Source organism: Triturus cristatus, chromosome 6, assembly GCF_964204655.1.
Source record: "Triturus cristatus chromosome 6, aTriCri1.1, whole genome shotgun sequence".
Taxonomy (NCBI): domain Eukaryota; kingdom Metazoa; phylum Chordata; class Amphibia; order Caudata; family Salamandridae; genus Triturus; species Triturus cristatus.
In genome coordinates, this window is record NC_140589.1 from 1,804,317,487 (window position 1) to 1,804,338,977 (window position 21,491).

At 45.8% G+C, this 21,491-nt stretch overlaps 1 protein-coding gene and 1 long non-coding RNA gene across 2 annotated transcripts in view; one reads left to right on the forward strand and one right to left on the reverse strand.

Moving 5' to 3' along the window:
* The window catches only part of CIMIP2C (ciliary microtubule inner protein 2C), a 119,342-nt gene extending 101,375 nt beyond the window's left edge, over positions 1 to 17,967 (reverse strand). The window contains exon 1 of the mRNA XM_085613147.1: positions 17,728 to 17,967. Within this exon, the coding sequence (XP_085469273.1) occupies positions 17,728 to 17,801 (74 nt within the window). The 5' untranslated portion in view covers positions 17,802 to 17,967. The remainder of the gene's footprint in view (positions 1 to 17,727) is intronic.
* The window catches only part of LOC146822044 (uncharacterized), a 176,093-nt gene continuing 158,513 nt past the window's right edge, over positions 3,912 to 21,491 (forward strand). Inside the window, exon 1 of the long non-coding RNA XR_014963223.1 lies at positions 3,912 to 4,099. This is a non-coding gene — a long non-coding RNA (uncharacterized LOC146822044). The remainder of the gene's footprint in view (positions 4,100 to 21,491) is intronic.

Sequence of the window (21,491 nt, forward strand, 5' to 3'; positions counted from 1 at the left end):
AAGATTTCACGCGTTTCACCTGCAGACCCTTTGCCAAGGCAGCCATTTATACACCATGGGGAGGCATATCAAGCTCCAGCTATGGAGACACCTGTGTGAAATGAAACGCTGCTGGCCACGTGACCTCCGTACAGCCCAGGCGGCGCCCTCTTTTCTCCTTGGCTGTCCTGTCTCTGTGAAGTGTGCAGCACAGAAAGGGGGAGGGGGCTTGCAGCTGGGCACTCTGTCCATCAAGATACCTGTGACAGGAACGGTTCAGGACAGAGTTTCTCACAGTTTTCCGCTGGCCACGCCTATAGTTATTCGGTTGATGCCGCATATCTCAATGTATGCATGCCGCATATCTCAAAGTATGCATGTTCAATTACAGAAACGAGAGTCTGACTCAAATGTCTTTGTCACTATCCCAGCCTGACCTCCAAGCGACAAGCAAGACCATTTAAGCTTTTAATAGGCTAACTGTGGTAGTTGTCTCCAGCAGTTTCAAACCACAAAAACAGGAATGTTCCATTTGCAACAGTCGAGAGTGGGGTCCTGTTAGGGCTGGACACCTTCTGACCTATCAGGAGAATGAAATCTGCCACTGCCGGACCCTATCCTGCAACACTCCTGGGTCTCTCTTCACTCCTGTGCTGTAAATATATTTGATTTGATTTGGAAATTTGAGTACATACAAGCACCTCAGGTATCCCTATCTGGTTCCTCATTCTCAGAAGGTAGAGCGGTCAAGAGACTGTTCCATGTCTGGGCTCCACCTCACCTCCAGACACGGGGCGCAAAGTAACAACGATCAGTAAATGTCACTGTCCTATCAGAGCTATATCTTTAAAAAGAGTACATGTTTATTTAGAAACAGTAAAAATATAACAGTTGAAAGAGACAGCTAAAAGTAATATTTATGGAGAAAGTCCAATGATTCCACCTCCTTCTGGGGTCACGACATGACCACAGGTGTATTTGTAAAGTTTACACGTACAGCGTTATATTCATGAGCGTCAATTCACCAAAATGCCAGGGGGAGTGGAGGTGACATCACATGCCCTTTGACCTTTACTTTGACTCACACTAATGGTTATGCTTACACATACTAACACATTCACACACTCTCGCACACATAAACACACTCTCACCCACAAGCATGCACACAACATACATATTTTAACAGCATTTTTTATGTACCTTAGCTTCCAGAGAGGGTAATATTCCAGCTAATGTACTCCATTTTTTTATTTCACTAATATTGAACAATATTATTCTCTATTTGTGTAATAAAACATTTAACAGAAAACCAGGAAAGTGGAGCTCCAACCAGCGCCAATTAGGACGAGCCGCCCCTGTGATCCAGGCACGCATTTTGCCACCTCTGAGGCCAGGGATCGCAAAAGCAGTGCCTGGAGGCAAGCCAGGGGTTGCAGCTGGGACCCTTTGCGACCCTTAAATGATGTCCAGGGTTATAATGCAAAATCACATAAACTTGGTGGACCTGCTGTTCTGCGTGGGTATCTGTTAGCTGTAAACAGCCCCTGGTTCTCAGGCTCAATAAAGTGAAACTAAGAACTCTGAACATGTTATACCAGGAGCCTCGTTGAGGGATGACATGCTTACCCCCTGTCTTAGTCTTGTAATAGCTGTGGGCTTAAGAAGCATCACTCAGAAGACTTGAGCCATTTCTACTGTGATAAACCTCAATCCACCAAACCCACAGCCCAAAACCGATCTACACAACTGTAATGGGGAGCTGGTCAGGGCAGAGGTAACTGGAAGTGCCTCTAGTCTCTGGGAGTTGTGGTTGAGGGCTCCGTCCTTTGGTGCTGATACAAGAGTCTTTCTGGACACAGTATGTGCAACAATATAGGTGCCAATGGGTATCACCTATTAGTTGGAAACCCAACAAACTCCCACAACTTTAAGGCACCGTTTTAGATGTTAGTTGGTTGTGATCACGACGTTTAGGTGGTTCTAGGGAACAGAAGCACAAAGTCCTGGTCTGGTGAAAAGTCTTCTATGGCTGTGGCATCTCCCATCACCCATAGTTCTAGATAAAAACTGCCTACTTGAGTCAGTAGTCTGTCCATATCAGACTTTGTAAAGAGCCATGGCACTGGATTCAGGCTATCCTGGCTGATGAGGGGTGATATCCTGAAATCGGTCCTCGGATGCTTGTTTCCGGCACTGGGAGGACATGGCCTGGCAGTTCCGGCTGGACTGTTGCCAGGGGGAGCAGGGTCAAGACAGATTTACATATAGCTGGGCCCAAACTGGGGTATCCTGGTGAGAAAACAAACAAAGGATTTAGGCCCAGATCATTGTACTGGGATGAGTGTTGGACATTGTTCAGCATTCGGCCCATCAATTGTTCTTTTTGCAACTTTCTAAAAGTGCCATTTTTAAAATTGTGATTAAAACCCATCTTTACCATTAAATAGGGCTCTTCACAGCAATTCCAAAAACACCAAACATGAGCTAGCTACCTGCTAGCATTTGGAAATTACAGCCTATTAAATGCAATAAGGAATCACCAATGTTATCCTATGGGAGGAGTTGGCCTCACAGTAGTGAAATGTAGGGGTTTTTCTTTGCCAGGACATGTAAAACTTAAAAGTACATGTCCAACCTTTTAATTACACAGCACTCTGGCCTAGAGGCTATGTAGAGTGACCTACATGTAATAAAAGTGGATTTGGGCGTGGCTTAGTAAGGGGGTCTAAATGCCAACTCGGCATCGTATTTTAAAACTGCATTCAGGTTGCAAAGGCAGGTCTGGGACATGTTTTAAAGTGCTACTTAAGTGGGTGTCACAGTAAGTGCTGCAGACCCACTGGTAGCATTTAATTTACAGGCCCTGAGTAAATGGTATACTACTCTACAAGGGACTTACAAATACATTAAATATGCCAATTGCATTGTTTTATTAGCCTTGTAGTTATATATATCTTTTACTTCTTTTTTCATGTTACATAACCATGTATTGATGTTTTACTTTGTTTATTATCTTAATAAAGCATTCTAAACTTAAAAATATGCCAATTGCCTGTAAGCCAATGTCACCATGTTTTAGGGGAGTGAGCACAAACACTTTAGCACTGGTTAGCAGTGGTAAAGTGCACAGAGTCGTAAGGCCAACATAAATAAGTGCAGCAAACATGGAGGTGAGGCAAAACGTTTGAGGGAAGACCACCGTAAGGCTAACAGGTCTAATAGGAGGAATCTGACTCCCCGCCCACATGACACTTTTACCCTTTGTGTTAGGGCAATGGACTAGAAAATGGAATTAATGCAAGAGTACAGGCTTCCAGGTTGTTGCTATACATAAACACAAATAATTCAAAATTGATTGCCTGTGGCAGCTATACAAGCATGCAAAGAGGTTTCTCATTCATCCTGTCCCACACACAAGTTTAAAATATATCTTTCACTCATAGTCCACTCAGATAATAGTGAAAGGTTGATAGAGCCTGGGTGAGCTTTTAGATAGGGGAGGCCAGTAGGCGTCACCCACTGAAGAAGGAAGAAAAAAGACCTGTCCTTTCAATTAAAATTACACTGTGGCATAAATCCTAGTAGAGAGGGCACACATCCTCCTCTTAAAGAGGGGTGCACTTGTGGTGGCTTTTCAACCTCAGAACCATGCTTTGTAGGTCCCACAGTAAGCATGAAGAATTGCTGGGCTCTACGAGGGGTTGGGAGGGCTGGGGTGGGAGGGTATTTAAAACCTACTAAGACTTTCAGGGAAGGTAAAAACATAGGGCGGGGTGACCACTCCCAGAGCCATGTAGGAAACATTACTGTTCCACAAGAATTACATTTGGTCATGTGTTACATTACTGGTATTTGTATAGACCTTGTTTGCCAATCATGTTGCATCTTAGATTGTTTTGTGTTTTCTGGAATGTGTTATTGCTTGCAGACTGGGCTGTCTGGAATGCACAATACTAAATGCCTCTGGGCTATCTGGAGTAGGTGCTGCCACTTGCCCGAGTTGGTTGGAACGTACACTACCACATGACTCTGAGAGATGGCCGAATGTGCATTGCTGCCCTGCTCAAGGTTGTCTTGATTGTACATTACTATGTGGCTTTGGATTATCAGGAACTGGAAGGTGAGTTGCTACACCTTTCTGAGAATCATGCAGACTGGTCTCTGGAGGTAAGTGAGGTATGGAGTGTACGTGCATTGTTTTTCTAGTGTTACTGTATTATAGCAGTTATATTATGTGTGAATGTTTGTGGCATTGTCTGGCATAGTCAAGCTTGGATATAGCTGACTTCCCGGTGACAGGTTCATGCACACTTGCTCTCGGCCAATGGTTACATTTCTGATATTTAAACTGGCATTTGAGTGATAATGTGTATTGTGTTTGGGAGGCACAGTGTTGTGGTTGCTTCCTTGATGGCAGAGACCACCTATTGAAGTGAATGTTATTTCTTAAAGTGTATAAGTATTTCTGCATATACAGTCATATAAAATTAAGATATTATCACCACTGTTCTTGAAGCCTGAGCATATAAAATGGGTCTCATCTGCCTGTTTTCTGATTCTGTATGGTCTATCGAAATTGAGTAGTATCTTTTAGTAGCCTTTATGACGTGTCTAATCTGCTGTCTGTGACTAGACTTTGTAAAATGAATATAACTTTTGATGTGTTCACTCTGACCCTCCAAGGAGATTGTCATCCATAAACATGGGAATGAGGATCTATGAGGAAAGGTTATGGTGGAAAAATGAAAGGAAGTGTACTTAGAGAAGAAAGATGAGAGGTAGGCCATGGAGCCATGAGAGTAAAGAGATATTTAGTGATCACTCTATGAAAGGGTAACAATAAACATCTATTATTCAGCACCACGATTTCCCATGTCACTACTAACGTTGGGGCTGCCTTGTTTTTTCACCATTAAAGGACCTATTTACAAAAGTAAATCTACACCTGTGCATTTACTACAAGTAAATTTACTCAAACATTTGAGTAAAACACATACAAACAAACAGCAGTGGGAGACATCAGTATATCGTACAGATCAAGAGAGCCCTTTTTGGCTGCACTAACTATAGAAGGGCAGTTTGTGAATAGCAATGGGCTTACTCTTTTGTGGGGGGTGCACGTATCTTCGTAAACCCTCCCTAACCTCGCTTAACCCCTCCCTACTCCTCATTTAACCCCTCCTATTACTAATAAGAATTCCTCATTTTCCAGCAACTACCAGTGGGACTAAATGTTGGTGAAATGTCAGTGCAAGACTGCACTGTAGCAGGTGCTATATGTGTAATCTGAAAGGGTGTGCCGGATCTCCCCTGCAGCATCTGTGTAATCCGGCCTTGTCTAAGGCATGCCCCTTCTCACAGGGCATTGAACATTACAGCTCATGGGAGGTGTGTATGAAACACATGACTTGGTCATTCTACAGTTCTGTAGAGTTTACGAAAAACACCACTCCAGAACAGCAGCCGAGCTTTACATACCTATAGGCGTCTCTCTACAACCACTTTATCAAACCATTCTCCTTTGAGCTTTTTCTGAATTACACTGCTTTGGTGGGAGTTGGCACTTCGTTTTCAAGCTAGTTCTTGCAGCAAGTTACGCGTAGGCTTCAGTGCTGTGAGCAACTCAGAAGAACACCTAGCACTGTAAACAACTACCCCAAACGCCGTTTACGCAGATTCTCGGAAAGAGAAAGACGTCAGAGGAGCCTTGCGAGCTGAAGTCGAAAGGAAGCTGAACAAGGAGGATGTGGTGATTCTGGACTCCCTTAACTACATAAAAGAGTGTGTCGGGGGGCAGATGTGAAGATTGATCAAGAAGTGGAATAAGGCGGATTCTTGGGGTACCCCACAATCCGAAGGGACTTCATTGGAGCGGTACAGAGGGAGAAAGACTGATTGGGCTTGTTCTTCGAGAAAGGAGGCCAGCCACTCTAGTGCAATGTCACGAAGCCCAGCAGAGCTCACACTGTCGATCAATAGAGCAAGGTCGACCGTGCCAAAAGCTGCTGAAACATCAAGGAGTACCAGTGTCGGGGTGATCCTGTGATCCGCCTCCATCCTCATATCATAGACTGGCCGCTGCGCTAACGCTACGCTGTGATTTTAAAATTATTGCTGCTGATAAAAATAGAGTGTGAAGTTTTGTTGTTTCAAAATTGTATATTTGCTTCAAAATTTGTATATTTGCTGCTGTGTCGTCACTAAAATCTTTTACCTGCTCCCCCCCACTCACCGCATTGCCTGCACGTAAAACTTCGACAACACCATTCACCATTTGGGTGTTTGCATTCGTTCACGATCCCGACCGCCATCTTGAGAGTAGGGCTGAGACGCCCAAGACGGGTCTGAGGCCGCGCTCTAGTTGAAACGAGAACCGCCTACCACACCCTATTTAAAGGCCATTATGGTCGCGCGCAGCGTACGCGCGCAGCGTCGCGCCGGAGGTGCGCCAGAGGTAAGCCCGTTTGCACCCGTTCACGCACGGAACGCGACGGACGCGGAAAATGCTGCTCCTCCGTTCACGGGTGAGTTTACCTATTCCCGTGAGGAACTCTTAAGATTGAACCCCAGCGCCAATACTCAACCCTTGTCCAAACCTCATAACATTAGCAGATATCCAGAAACACTGTCTTGCGGTCTACTAAATGTTAGATCACTTTGTAAACATCACGAGGAAATTGTGCTCCTTATCGAGTCCGAACATATCGATATACTTTTCATGACAGAGACCTGGACCAGAGCAGATAGTATGGTGGATCTAGGCCTAGCCTGCCCTCCAGGTTATAAAATCAAACACAAACCCCGAGTGGGAGCCAGGGGAGGTGGAGTTGGCATAATTTTTTAGGACTCCTTATGTCTCTCCCAGATTGATACCAAGGCCATCTTGGGCTACGAACTACTGGGTTTTTCCCTAAACAGTCAGGGAGGAGCCCTATACTCTGGCCTGTTGTGCTATAGATCTCCGGCTGGCTCCTTATCAGAGGTAACAGGGCTCATTAACCTGATCCATGATTTATTCAACTCCCACACCAGACTTCTGGTATTGGGAGATTTCAATCTATGGCCTGATGGACCAATGGATTCTGCTTTTAAAGATCTGGAGCAGGCCTGTAGTAATGTACAGCTGAAACAGTTAGTTACCCTGCCGACCCATTCAAAAGGTCATATTTTAGATATGATTTTTGCAGATGTAGGGAATGTAGCTTTTCAGAACACTCAACCTCAATGCTGGACAGACCACGCGTTGGTTCATTTCACCCTTTCTCTTCCCGCAGCCTCTATGAAGAAAGGCAGCTTAGGCACTGCTAGGGTGGGTAGACAATGGTCCAAGCTCGTGAAGCAGTCCACTCTACCTGCCTTACTTCCGATGGGTTTTTCGTTAGGAGACAGTGTGGACGCGAGCTATGAAATGCTTAGTCAACGAATTGTGGCTTCGCTTGACTCATTAGCCCCCTTGCGAAAAATTAGAGACAAACCCACTCCTGCTATGCCATGGTTCTCAGAGGAACTGCTCCAAGCTAAACTCCAGTGCAAGAGGATGGAGCGGCCCTGGAGGAAACAGTATCGGGAATCTGATAGAGCTTGTTATAAGCGAACCCTGGCAACCTATAAAGCACAGATTAGATGTGCCAAAGCTAAATTCCTAGAGGACTCCCTATTGTCGGCGGAAAATAAATCTCAGGCGCTGTTCAAAATTGTCAAGGATCTCTCACGCCCCGCCTGTACTGCTAATGATGTCCCTGTATCTCAATCTTTGTGTGACTCAGGTTCAGGTTTTAATGTCTTTATTTCGATAATAAAATCATAAAAGACAGCAGAAATTACGCAAACAGTTTGGGCCATGCTTTACAATCACCATATACTGTCCAGTTTACAAATATTTTTACACACAATAAAAACTATACATTAAAAAAATCCTTGTTAAACATCCCATTTGTATTTAGACGATCCGTTTATGTATTTTTTAAAAACATAAAATCAATAGATAAAAACCATCTTAAAATACTATACAATATCCATCTTTGGATAGAATGTTTTAAATACGAATCGGATGAGCAATCATTACTAACTATTTATTGGCTCTAATGATCCAAACCCAGCCAAGGAATTTCGCTGTGCTCACCACAAACAACTCTGAGGTATTGGTCTTCAATGCCCGAATGGCCTCCGCAGACCTACTACAAGTAAGGCGTTGAAACAGAGGTTTTATCCATTTTCTACGTGGGTCTTGGTACATGGGGCAGGCAAATAAGAGGTGACCCTCAGTCTCTTTATGACCAGGACACCATTGACAAAATTCGGTTACTCCAGTACCCCAATTTTTAGTGAATGAATTCAAGGGCAAAGATCCCACCCGAAACTGATGGTAAAGTTTCTTGTCGAGCGGCCTGGTAATGATATCCCAGTAGTTCTCACGGGAGGGATCCAACTTGTTAGCCAGGAACCTTCCTGTTAGACTTGTGGAACTAGAAGCCGACACTAAAGTTTGTCGAACTGAGGCCCAGTACAATGCTTTAAATTCTTGTTTGGAGGGAAACACATTGGTTCCTGGAGACATCCACAGCTGTTCCAATCCCATTTCAACCAAAATGGTTTTAACCGTGCGTAGCCATGGAATTCTCCCGGATCCCTCAATGGACCTAACTTCGACAAGTTCATTAGCAAATATGGCAAGGTCAGGAGAAGACCAAATCCGTCTCCAAAAGGCAAGCAATCTGAACCTCGCCATCTCATTTATTGGATTACATCCTAAGTCCAAACAAAGGGGTATAGATGGAGTTGATTGCGGTAGCCCCACTAGATTCCGCAAGAACTTGCACTGTGCTTTAAACAGGGTCGAAAGATCCATATACGCCCAGAGATCCGCTCCATATAAAATAGCAGCGTTAATCTTTGCGACATAAATTTTTAGTGCTGGGTGCACACGTTTAGTGATGGATCTCTTTTGTTCCCTAAGGAGACAGCCAGTTAAGCGGGCCAGTTTAAGCTGCTGTTCGACTACCTGCTCCTTCCATCGCAGGCGAAAGTCTAGGGTAACCCCTAGGTAGGACATATGATCTACTTGTTCCAAGTTAGCCCCACCCATCCTTACCGAGCTCCGAACCAAAATGTTCTTAGTAAAAACCATAAACTTAGTTTTGCCCACGTTTACCTTCAAATCGTTGATGACACAAAACTCCTCAAAGCGGTTCAGAGCCCGCTGTAAACCGCTTCTGGTCTTAGAGAGGAGCAGAGTGTCGTCAGCGAAGATAAGCATGGGGAACTTCTTCCCAGCCAGGGAGGGAGCGTCAGTTGGGAAGGTCTTGAAAAAGTTTACTACCTGGTCAATAAATAACAGGAAGAGTGTGGGCGCCAGGACACATCCCTGACGAACCCCGCGTGTTACTGGGAAGCTGTTCGTCACTTGTCCTTGACCGCCCCACCGAACCCTAGCAAAATTGTCCTCATGCAATTTAACAATTAAATCCAGTAGTTCCAAGGGTAAACCCAAGTCTCTCAAGACGCGCCACAGTTTAGCCCTCGGGACCATATCAAAAGCCGCTTTTAGATCAATAAAAGCAGCGAAAAATTTTCCCCCGCCTAGCAGCACCACCTTCCAGTAAATTAGACAAAATCTAAACACCTGGTCGATGGTGCTGATACCGGATCTAAAGTCTGCTTGCATGGGAGACAAAATGCCCTCGGAGACCATCCAACCCTGAACTCTACCTAAGATCATTCGTGCAATGACCTTTTGGAGAGAATCATTAAGGCTGATCGGGCGAAAATTGCCCGGATTGGACCGATCCCCTTTTTTGTGGATTGGAAGGATCTCAGCCCCCTTCCAGCTCTTTGGGATTCTGGCTCCTTTGGCAATTGCATTAGCTAACCTGGTAATATACGGTACCCAAAGTTCTTGGTTGGACTTAAACAAATCAGCAGGGATTAGGTCCATCCCTGGTGCTTTCCCCCGCTGAGTCAAACCCAGGGCCAATTCAGTTTCTTGTTCTGTGAAGGTCAGGACCCCACCGTGATCAAACAGTGTGTACTCATTACTTAGCATGCTGGAGGATTCCGAGATCTCAGACCTAAATTGGGCAGCATAAAAATCCACCCAAGTTCCGGGGGAGACGTGATTTGTAGGCGTTTGCGAATCTGGGTCTCTGCCCCACTTTACCAGTTCCCAGAATTTAGTCTGGTTATTGGATGTCGATGCATCCAGAAGATCGGACCAATGCCTGTCTTCCCACTCTCTTTTAGCATCCCACTGAGTTTTTTTATACAGTACCCTAGCTAACTTGACATCACTCATAACCCAAAACTTGACCGCCTTAACTAATTGGCTATAGGCCTCCCTGCATTTCCCGTTGTACCATTTCTGACGAGAACCAAGTTTTTTTGACGGGCCCTCCAAGCAAGGACTGGATAAAAGAGATTTAAGCTGTTCAAAACAACATTCGTGAATCTCGGTTACATAATCGGGGCCGACCCCCTCAAACACAGTGGGCATGAGTTCGTTCGCCGTGTTGGAGACCAAATTTTTAATACTTTCAAGAAGGGTGGCATCACCCACTAACCTAGACCATTTCAGCCTTCTTCTATCGTTGGTCAAGGTGAGATCTCCTGTCCTAAGAGTATCTGGATTCCTCAATCTATTAGAGCCCAGGAACCTTAAACTAAGCGACAAGGGATTGTGGTCGCTTTCTGGGCGGGAAACCACTTCCATGTCGATCATATATTGCCAGAGTTCCAACTTTAGCAAAATATAATCTATGCGGCTTTTCCTTAAACCATTATCATAGGTATCGCAGGCACATTGATTTGATGAGGAGCGGCCATTAACTGCCCTTAGGCCCCTGTTGAAGCATAGGGCCATCCAGTTCAAAGCTGCCTCAGTCCCTTTGGCGATTTTATCAATTGATAAGTCCGGGATATTCCAGACTACATCCTCTGTGGACCCCCAACTGTCCCCAACTGCCTGAAGCGGCTCAAAGGTGCAGTTCAGATCGCCCGCTAGGACAAAAAAACGTATCACTTCCTAACCTATCGAGATACCTATCCACTACATCGACAATACCAGGGCAGCGGCCTCCAGGTAGGCCTCGTGCATAGATGTTAATAATAATCAGATCCCGATGGGCAGTTTTACTCAACTTAATACCCAAGAGGTCTTGATGTTCTACAAATATTTCAGACAGATGGACTCCCAAGGTTTGCTTCACCCAGATCAATAGGCCCCCTGAAGCACGCCCTTTGCTACCACTGATTGCAGGTTTGGAAAAATTAATAAACCCAACCCTGTGGATTGGGACCGTTGCCCAAGTTTCCTGAAGTAATATAATATCAAAAGTATCTATAAATTCCAACCACTCCTCTGAGTGTAGCCGGCCCTTGATCCCGGCCACATTCCAGGAAGCTACCTTTAAAATATCGTGTGGAGTTATTACATTACTTTTAAATGATTGAATCATTGGCACAGTGGGGGCTGGGTTCTCCACTACCTTCACAGGTTCAGCCCGTGTCTCGAGTCTAGGAGTCATACAAGCACCATCCACCCCCACAATTTCCTCTAAAATATCGTCAGCAGTTGCTTCAACCGTCCCCCCCATAAGATTTAACATTGGACCCCCCTCATCGACATACCCCATAGAAGATTCCACCCTTTCAGGCCTAGATATTACATTCCTGTAACTCTCAACAGTGCTGTACACCTTACTTGGTAAATGTAGTCAATCGACAGCCTCAAGGTCAGAAAGGGGGCCATAACGATTGAAAAGTTGAGGATGTTGGGAGTGGTAGGGTGTTTTCACAATTGAACGCCTCCTGTCTAATAATCTCTTAGGATGGGGGCCTGGTATGAGTTTAGAATGTCTTTCGGGATAAAAATAAGCAAGGTCCAGTGTTTGTACATCCCCCATTCTTGCAAACCTTGCTTCCCTTCGAATGGGCTCTACCACCCAGGGATCCTTAAACGATACCAAAATGCAATCACCCTCTAAGTCTTTGGTCCCAAAACCCACCCAGTCTACTCTCCTCACTAATAGTATTTCGGTTGAAGTAGATTGCGGGAGGGGGGGGGCCGGGGGGGGGGGCTCATTGGCATTGGCCTTTGAGGAGAAGATTGCTACCAACTTGAACAATCTTGCTATTTCATCAAGTTCCGTCACTCAGCCCTTGCCTACTCCCACTTTGACATCTGTCATGGAGGGTGATGTCGGTCCAGCACGTCTAAATAGCTTTCCGGTTCCATCCTTTGAGGAATTCAGTGCTCTGGCTGATAGCGTCTCATCTGGCTCTCCCCTTGATCCACTTCCCCATAAATTTTGGAAGTTATTTCGGGAAGAACTCTTCCTGCCATTATTTGCGACCTGCTGTCAATCCCTCAGGTCTGCACGAGTACCGGACTGCTGGAAGCTGGCAGTGGTGTCCCCTCTTCTTAAGAAGGAAACTTTGGACCCTTCTTGCCCTGCCAACTACAAGCCCATTTCCCTTCTTCCTTTTCCAATTAAAATCTTGGAGAAATGGGCTACAAAACATCTTTCCAGCTATCTGGAGAGTAATGCTTGCCTGGATGCGGCTCAATTTGGATTTAGACCAGCCCATGGGACAGAGTCGTTAAAGAAAGGGTAAACCCAAAATCACTGGGACCTGGGTAAGGAACAGTATGGAGGAAATGGTCCCAGCATACAAATCATTCAAAATAAAGCATTGAAAAACAATTGACCAAATAACTGAAAGAAGTTCAAATGTCATTTAATCACATTGAACTAGCGTAAACATTTTACTAAGTTCCATAGTTTAGGCAACAATTTTTAAGTAATAAAAGTGCCCAGAAAAGGAGGGGTGAGGGGGTTAGTGATTGGGTGTGAGATTTGAAAGGAAGTGAAAACAATGATAAATCCACTAGAACACAATCAAATTGGTCGGCATAATTAAATCACTGCCGCGTATTATATACAGATCAGATCATAAATTACAATATCAACAGTTCCGAAAAATGCCATATATACAAAAGATCACAGTGCATCATGTACTGGTGATAATATTGGCAATGTTGTTATGTCGACGTTTCGACCCCTTGTTTGTTGTAGGTGCTCAATATGACCTTACGGGGTGGGGTCTTCATCAGGACTGGGGTGCGTGTGGAAAGGGAGAGGGCACCATGTCTGTCAAAGGACAGGACTCTTAGACGCCACAGGTTCGTCAAAGGGAGAGGGGTGTTCCAGCCTCCTCAGTGGTAACGGCAAGGGCGGAGAGAGTGATGGCCACTCTACCGCAGAGAGAACTTCTCTGTCAAGTTAGGTCCTAGAGCTCTCAAAAATCAGCACTAACGGAGCCGTAATCAATGTTACTTAAGACGGGTTAACTGCTCGGGGTAAAATCACCGCTAGTTCACCGTCGGGGAATGAATCCTGGATCTCTACTCCCGCTTCTCAAGAGGAGACAGAGTCAGCATTGGTGACTGTGCTTGATGACCTTAGGATGCGAGCCGAGCAAGGCCGGGCAGCCTTTTTAGTGCTGCTCGATATGTCGGCCGCGTTCGATACGGTCAGCCATGTGATCTTGCTCAGGAGGCTGGAGGAAGTGGGGCGTCTTATCTGGATAACAGACACCAGGTAGTGGCCCTGCCACCGTTTAAATCTACTATTAGAAGGGTTGGTCAGGGTGTGCCTCAAGGGTCAGCCATCAGTCCTATTCTTTTCAATCTCTATCTCCGCCCCCTGATGAAGCTGATAAAGTCTTTTGGCATCGCAGTCACCAACTACGCGGATGACACCCAACTTATCTTCTCGTTTGAGGGTAAGGAGGCGGTGTCACAAGAGATCTTTCATCGCTGCATGACTTCCACGGCAGATTGGCTGTGTCACAACTCTTTGCAATTTAATAGTTCAAAAACTGAGGTTCTACACTGTTCAACTGACCGCACCCCCAGGCCTCTTCCATTGAATTTCTGGCCATCATCCTTTCAGGGCACCAGTTCATCAGCAGACTGTGTGCGGAATCTGGGAGTTTTCTTCGGCTCCAACCTTCAACTGGATGCTTCTGTTAATAAAACAGTGGTTACGTGCATGGTGCTGCTTCGCACGTTAAGAAAAATTTTACCTCTACTCCCAGCGCAGGCAAGACCAGAGGTAGTGCGGAGTACCATCTTAAGTAGACTAGACTACTGTAACGCACTACTTCTGGGAGCCCCTGCGACTCTGGTGGGTAAACTGCAACGTGTGCAGAATTGTGCGGCTAAGCTGGCTCTGTCACGCCGGCGTGTGGATTCCTCCATTACTGCGCTTAGGGACCTCCACTGGCTGCCGGTCCCTCAGCGGATCAAATTCAAAGCCCTCTGTGTGGTATTTAGAGCTCTTCATGAACAAGGCCCCATTCCTTTACAGAACATGTTCTCTTGGTATATCCCGTCTAGATCTCTCCGCTCTGCTACAGCTTGCCTGGTGGTAGTTCCAACAAGCATTGGCATAGCCAATAGGTCTCGCCTTTGGGACCTTATAAGTGTTTAGCCATGCAACAGTTGCATAACTAAACACTTATAAGGTCCCAAAAGCGAGACCTATAGGGTATGCCAAGCGGCCGTGCGGCCGCAAAAGTTAAAAGTGATCGCGATCAAACATCAAAGCGGCCGCGCGGCCACTAAAGTGAAAGTAATCGCGGTAAAAGTGGCGCGCGCGCCCCCGCGCACATGCACTGTAGCTCTAGGCTGGCCTGATAGCACTTTTTGGAGCCCTCTCAATAAGTCTCGCCAGACCAGCGCAAGCGCTGGGTCAGGCGAGACCTAAAAATCCTGAGGACTCGGCTGGGAGGCCGGTCCTTTAGATTTACAGCAGCAACCTTGTGGAACTCTCTACCGCTGGCTTTGAGGAGCATGGGAGATCTCCCCTCTTTCAAGAAAGCCCTGAAAACTCATGTTTTTCCAAGAGTGGCGTAATTTTGTTACGCAGTGGATTGTTTTTTATCGTGCAGGTTCCATCAACAGTCTAAGCGCCAGGATGCCCGCCGGGTGACAGTCATTGCGCTATATAAGTATATCTATACATACATACATAATGACGCAGGTGTCAACTTTCCGCCCCATCGCTACTGATGGCATAACATGTTTTGTCACTAGTTGTTGCGGCATCAGGTTTGAGCTGGCCGTAGTGAGCACCGAGCGTTTTCCCAGTGGGCTGGAAGTGTCGGGCCGTTTTTTGAGTGGTGGGGGTCGTTTTTGTTACTGGGGGGCGGTTTTGCTGCGGTACTGCAATATTGGCCCCCTGTAACAAAAGCAGCAGCAGTGTTGCCCCCCCCCCCCCCCCTACCCAAGGGGCCGATCCAACTGAATTGCCAGGGCTGAACTGTGTTCCCAGTCGGCCCCTGTGTGGCATACACCCTCTACCACTCTGATGCCAAAGAGGAAGCCCTCCAATGGGTTGGCTTTAGAGTGTCCACTTCACTTGATGTCATCGAGCACATTGTGTTTACAGTCCTATACTTTCACTTACAAATAATTGCTATCTGATGTGATCATATAATTAGTTCAATGGAAGCAAAACAGGACTACAACACCCAGAATGCATTAGATTGCCACAAGAAACCCCAGGAATGGGAAAACGTTAACCATAATAAACTGGAATGAGGTGGTCACACTCGTTTAGGTTTAAGATCCACCCAAACCCCCTTTTCTTACAAAGGCACAAGGTGAGCTGCAGATCAAATTGGCACATTAACTCTCTCTCTCTCTCTCTCTCTCTCTCCCCCGCTCTGTTTCCCTGCACATCAGCAGGGACTGAGTTACTTACCTGCCACGGCTTATGAAATCAAAGCATATTACCTAGAAGGGAGAGAGAGTGTTTAGAGCCTCCCCTTCAGTCATTGGTTATTCCATTTGTCACTCACATTTAGGCTCAGCCCACATTACAAACTTTCAATGTTGGGACTGTCAGTCATGAGGTATGGAGTTGTGCTACTCTACAGAGGGAACATTTTATTGATAGGGCTGTATGAGTGCGCAAAGAAACAGTCAAACGAGGCCCCAAACCAGCATGTCTGATCCGATGTTACACGTGCTTGAGGGGAGCAGGTCCCAGCATGCTATAGGGAAGCGCGGCTCCAGCAGCGGTTTGCACGCTCGACCAATGAACGCCGCAGGATACATCATGCGCAATGAGAGAGCACGGTGAGCCCTGCCCTCAGACAGCCCTGGGCGGCTGTAAGCCCAGCAACTGACAAGGCATCATCCGCACAGAGGCACAAGCAAAGAGCGGCTCCTGTGAGACATTTTCTGCTCAAACCAATCTCCTGTGGGCAAAAAATAGACGCAAAAACAAAATACCAGAGGAAAATAATGACATAATACATCAAAAAGGAACTGTGCACATGTAGCAAAACAAGAAAAAATATACGGGCCTAATCATGAGGTCCATCCTACAACTAGCTGCAAGTGTCTGCTATTAAAAACACACACTGTGAGGCTGGCCACTGAAACACAATGTTTGTAAGAATTACTGAGTGATGGGGCAAATATGCGCACGTGCCAAGAAGCACTGAGGAAACTGAATAGGCACTCCGGATTGATAACTGATGCTATATATCTGGGTATTCCGTAAACATTTCTGAGCAATTGTGTAAATCTCAGCACCAGCTCAAGATTATAAAAAGTTTGTGCAATTATCAGGCTGGATTGATTATAACTATGTGAGTGTGGAAAGTATTGCAGTTAACGTATTTACGAAGGGTTAATGAGTGAACGTGCACTAATCAATCTACAATGACAGTAAATTTGAACATACACTACGATTACTGAGCGATGGTGCAAATCTGAACTCGCACTGCGGACTTGAGTGATGGGGCAAATTTAAATATGCAGTGATGGTTACTGGGTAATGTGGCAAACCCAAATATACAGTTAAGGGGTTAATGAGAGATTTTGCAAATCTGTAGAGATGTACCTAGGATTACTGAGTGATGGTGAAAATCTGAACATCCATAATGGACTGGTATAATAGTGGTCATTCTTGACACGGGCTTCGCAGTCTTGGCACAATGGTACCCAACCCTGGTGTAATGGTAACCTGACCTTCTTATAAAATCCTTGCACTCACCCATTCATCCATGAAATCAAACATTCATCAATAAACTCACTTGGCTATGCAGTATCCATGCACTCAGTAGCATATTCATCAAACTTTGACTGTTTCTTACATTCGCCCATCCTTACAGCTACACACAAAAATTCACCAGTCAACAAAGAACTTTCACATCTAAATTAGCCAAACACACTGCTCTGTCAGTGCTTGTTTTAAGAGCGGTTCGCCAGACCCATTTTGCTAAATAAAGTGCAATCAGCACTTTAAAGGAAGAGTCCTTTTGGGAGTCAGGCTGCAACCCTCGGAGTAATGAAGACTTAAAACAATATAGTTCAAATGCACCAGGCATCGTCAGGAGACAGTCTACGGAGGAAGTGAAGATTTTGCGAGCTAAAGAATCTTCTTTTCCGTAAGTCGTTCATTGGAGCTGTGGTTTAGGGAATGGAATAAAGGAGCTGCAAAAAAGAGGTTAGAACATCTGTTTTTGTTTCCATTAAAAATCTTTCTTCTAAATGAACTAGTCAGAAGTTATTCTAGAGTGACGTCAAACACGTGCCATTGCATTAAACCCTGTGAACGTCAGTTCCCATGGAAGGTCACTTGTGAGGTAAATGAGGTTCTGAACAAAATTCCGCATCTTGTACTGTATTTGGGGTGAAGGTGAGTGGGGTGCGCTGCTCACAGCCCCCTTGCTTACCCGGGCATGAGCGCAGGCGGGATGTAGGTGGCATTATTGTGGGTGACGAGAGTGCCAGCGCTCCTGGAGGCCATCTGCTGCTGCCTGTAGTGCACTGCGACCCCCTACTGACGCTGCCTGTAGTGCACTGCGACCCCTACTGCCTCTGCTCGCCTTGACGAGTTCGCCTGGGTTGCTGCTGAGGCGCTGGAGAGGGTCTCGCGGCGGATCCAGGTGATCCAGCCAGCTGCACGCGCAGCGTCCGTGGCAACGTAACAGTAACCAGGAGCCGTTGCCAGGCAACGGCCCTTCCGACTTCACATCACCTGCGGCCAAGACCGAGGAAACGAAGAAAGGACTACTGAGACCACAGCACCGCGCCAAAGCAATCAAAGACTTTTGGCAACTACAGAGCAGAGAAAGCGGGCGTGTGAAAATAGCTCCACGCGCTCCACTGCACATTGCTGTAGTCGTGTAGCAATAGTGCAGTTAAAGACACGGTCCATACGGATACTAATGCTCGAACAACTGAATATGATATTCTCTTGAAGGTTGATTCTGGGGAGTGGTACTCATTTTAAAGACCCACATGGAAGTAAAAGACCTGAGTAACCCTTCGAGTACTAAATCGCACGAACTGCAAGGTAAAGAACAATCGAGGACTTGTGCTCAGGTACATTGATCCACTGAGCTACCTTCGTGGAAAATAAATTCCAATTATTTCAGACTGTTATAATCAGGGCCACTGAAATTATATGCAAAAACAACAGTTGATGGACAGAATGCAGAACAATGTCATACATTCACCCCATTACAGAGATCTGGGCCTAAATCCATTGTTTTTTTGCTCACCATGCCATTCCAGTTTGAACCCAGGCATATGCAAATCAGTCTTGACCCTGTGCCTCATGGGAACAGTCAAGCCCGAACTGCCAAGCCAGGTCCTCCCTGGACTGGAAACAAGCATCCTAGAACCGGCTTCGGGGTTTCACCCCTCTTCAGCCAGGATAGCTTGATTTCAGTGGCATGGAGAGCACGGGACTCACGCCTTGGCATACCATCCCACTCGGGGTGACAAATGCAAAAACAACAGTTGATGGACCGAATTCAGGATAATGTCATACATTCACCCCAGTACAGAGATCTGGGCCTAAATCCATCGTTTTTTTGCTCACCATGCCATTCCAGTTTGAACCCAGCCATATGCAAATCAGTCTTGACCCTGTGCCTCATGGGAACGTCAATGTTTTGATTTGTTCTGCATTCCGTCCATCAATTGTGTGTCGTTTGCTTTCTCGCCCTAAGTGCGCCGGGTATGCCCAGACGTGGGTCCCGGGCTCACTGTGCCGATTGGAATCAAGCTATCCTGGCTGAAGAGGGGTGAAACCCCGAAACCAGTCCTAGGATGCTTGTTTCTGGTCCAGGGACGACCTGGCTTTGCAGTTCGGGCTGGACTGTTCCCATGAGGCACAGGGTCTAGACTGATCTGCATATGGCCAAGTCTAAACTGGGGTGGCACGGTGAGCAAAAGAATGATGGATTTAACCCAGATCTCTTGACTGGGGGTGAATGTTTTGATTTGTTCTGCATTCCATCCTTCAATTGTGTGTCTTTTGTTTACTTTCCCTAAGTGCGCCGGGTATGCCCAGATGTGGGTCCAGGGCTCACTATGCCACTGGAATCAAGCTATCCTGGCTGAAGAGGGGTGACACCCCGATGCCGGCCCTATGATGCTTGTTTCCAGTCCAGGGAGGACCTGGCTTTGCAGTTCGGGCTGGACTGTTCCCATGAGGCACAGGGTCAAGACTGATTTGCATATGGCCAGGTCTAAACTGGGGTGGCACGCTGAGCAAAAGAATGATGGATTTAACCCAGATCTCTTGACTAGGGGTGAATGTTTTAATTTGTTCTGCATTCCGTCCATCAGCTGTGTGTCTTTTGCTTTCTCGCCCTAAGTGCGCAGGGTATGCCCAGACGTGGGTCCCGGGCTCACTGTGCCACTGGACTCAAGCTATCCTGGATGAAGATGGGTGAAACCCTGAAACTGGTCCTAGGAGGCTTGTTTCTGGTCCAGGGAGGATCTGGCTTTGCAGTTTGGGCTGGACTGTTCCCATGAGGCACAGGGTCAAGACTGATTTGCATATGGCCAGGTCTAAACTGGGGTGGCACGGTGAGCAAAAGAATGATGGATTTAACCCAGATCTCTTGACTGGGGGTGAATGTTTTGATTTGTTCTGCATTCCGTCCATCAATTGTGTGTCTTTTGCTTTCTCGAAGGGCCAAATTATGCGGCAGGGTTGAGTAAAATATGCAGCAAGAAAAGGCAAATTATGTGGCATATTTTGTGAAAGCATTACATCATTATTTCATTATTTTTTGCACTTGGTAACACTGTCTGGGCATTGGTTGCACTTCATTAGTACTAGTATAACGGCCAAATATAGCAATAAACAACAAAAAGGTGACCAGTGCTGCTTTGGTAAGGGCCTTTCACTGCGCAAAAACATGTCTCGCCGCATTTTTAGTAAATTTTGAGCCGTTTGAGCTAGAAACAAAAAGTTTTTTTGTTAAAATCTGCGGGATATGCAGCAGATGATGGATTATGTGGCACATGCAGCAAATCTATCATTTTTTCAAAAATCGCCACGGTCGCACAATCGCATAATTCCAGCGGCCCTGGTTATAATGCTAATTCAGTGCTGAAGTCAGGCAGGAAATTGAAAACATTACTCTGGCGAGTCCTACAAGTTGGGAGTCTGTCGGGTGGGAAGGGGAGAGGACTGGGCAAGGGCCTAGAGCTTGGGGTGGAGTAAGAAAAGGTGTTGTATTTTGAATGGGGCAGATGCAAGAGTTCTATGCTTATCTACTATACCTTAAATAGGACAGTGCCACCACTGACTGGTTGATGTTGTATCTGTAATACTGCTGTAATGAGAACATTTCAGAGATTCTCAGCACAGCTGTTGTGCTTTTAAGGTGATGGTGACAGAAACCCTCAGCAAAGTTGATATATCCATAATGGAACAGTGACAGAAGGTACAGTTTTAATTCAGCAGTATCAAAATGTCTCAGTAAAACTGCTTTGTTTTTAAAGCGACTGTGCTAGAACTTCTTAGCAGAGATATTTTCCTTATGGCACATTACCATAACTTCTCACCACAGCTGTATTCTTTCAATCAACTTCTGAACAAGGATGCTATATGATCACAGAGCGTGAACTCCCCACGTACACTACTCAGCAGGTTTGATTGATAATGTTGAAAAGTTCACAAAGAACTTTCTGTCCGAGCCTTTCTAATAGCTCGGGCAGAAATAGTTATAGTAGAGGAAGCAGTAGTGCCAAAGTCACAAACGCAGAAACGGTACAGCAGACACATCAGCATTGCAAGCTTCTCTGACATAAACACGAGGTAGGACAATACAGGGAGCAGCAACATTTCATTCAAGTATATAATTTCTGTACACACAGCAACAAAATACTCTTACATCCATTTCAGGTTTGAGTGATTTAAGCTGTCATTTTCCTGTGTGCAGTTGCCTTACACTTACAGTTTTAGTTAAGCTTTAAGTAGCAAAGGTACCAGAATGTACAGAAAAATGAGCAGACAAGCTTCTATGCCATTTGCAGTCTATTGCACAGGCTACGGCTCAGTATGGTAGAAAGTGTCACAGCATAAAATATCCCAACATTTCATTGCACCTATCTGGTATGTACCAGCCTTCTATTTCTTTGCAAGCTAGTACTTATTTTATTTTTCCATTACAATGCAGAGGCAAAAGCACTG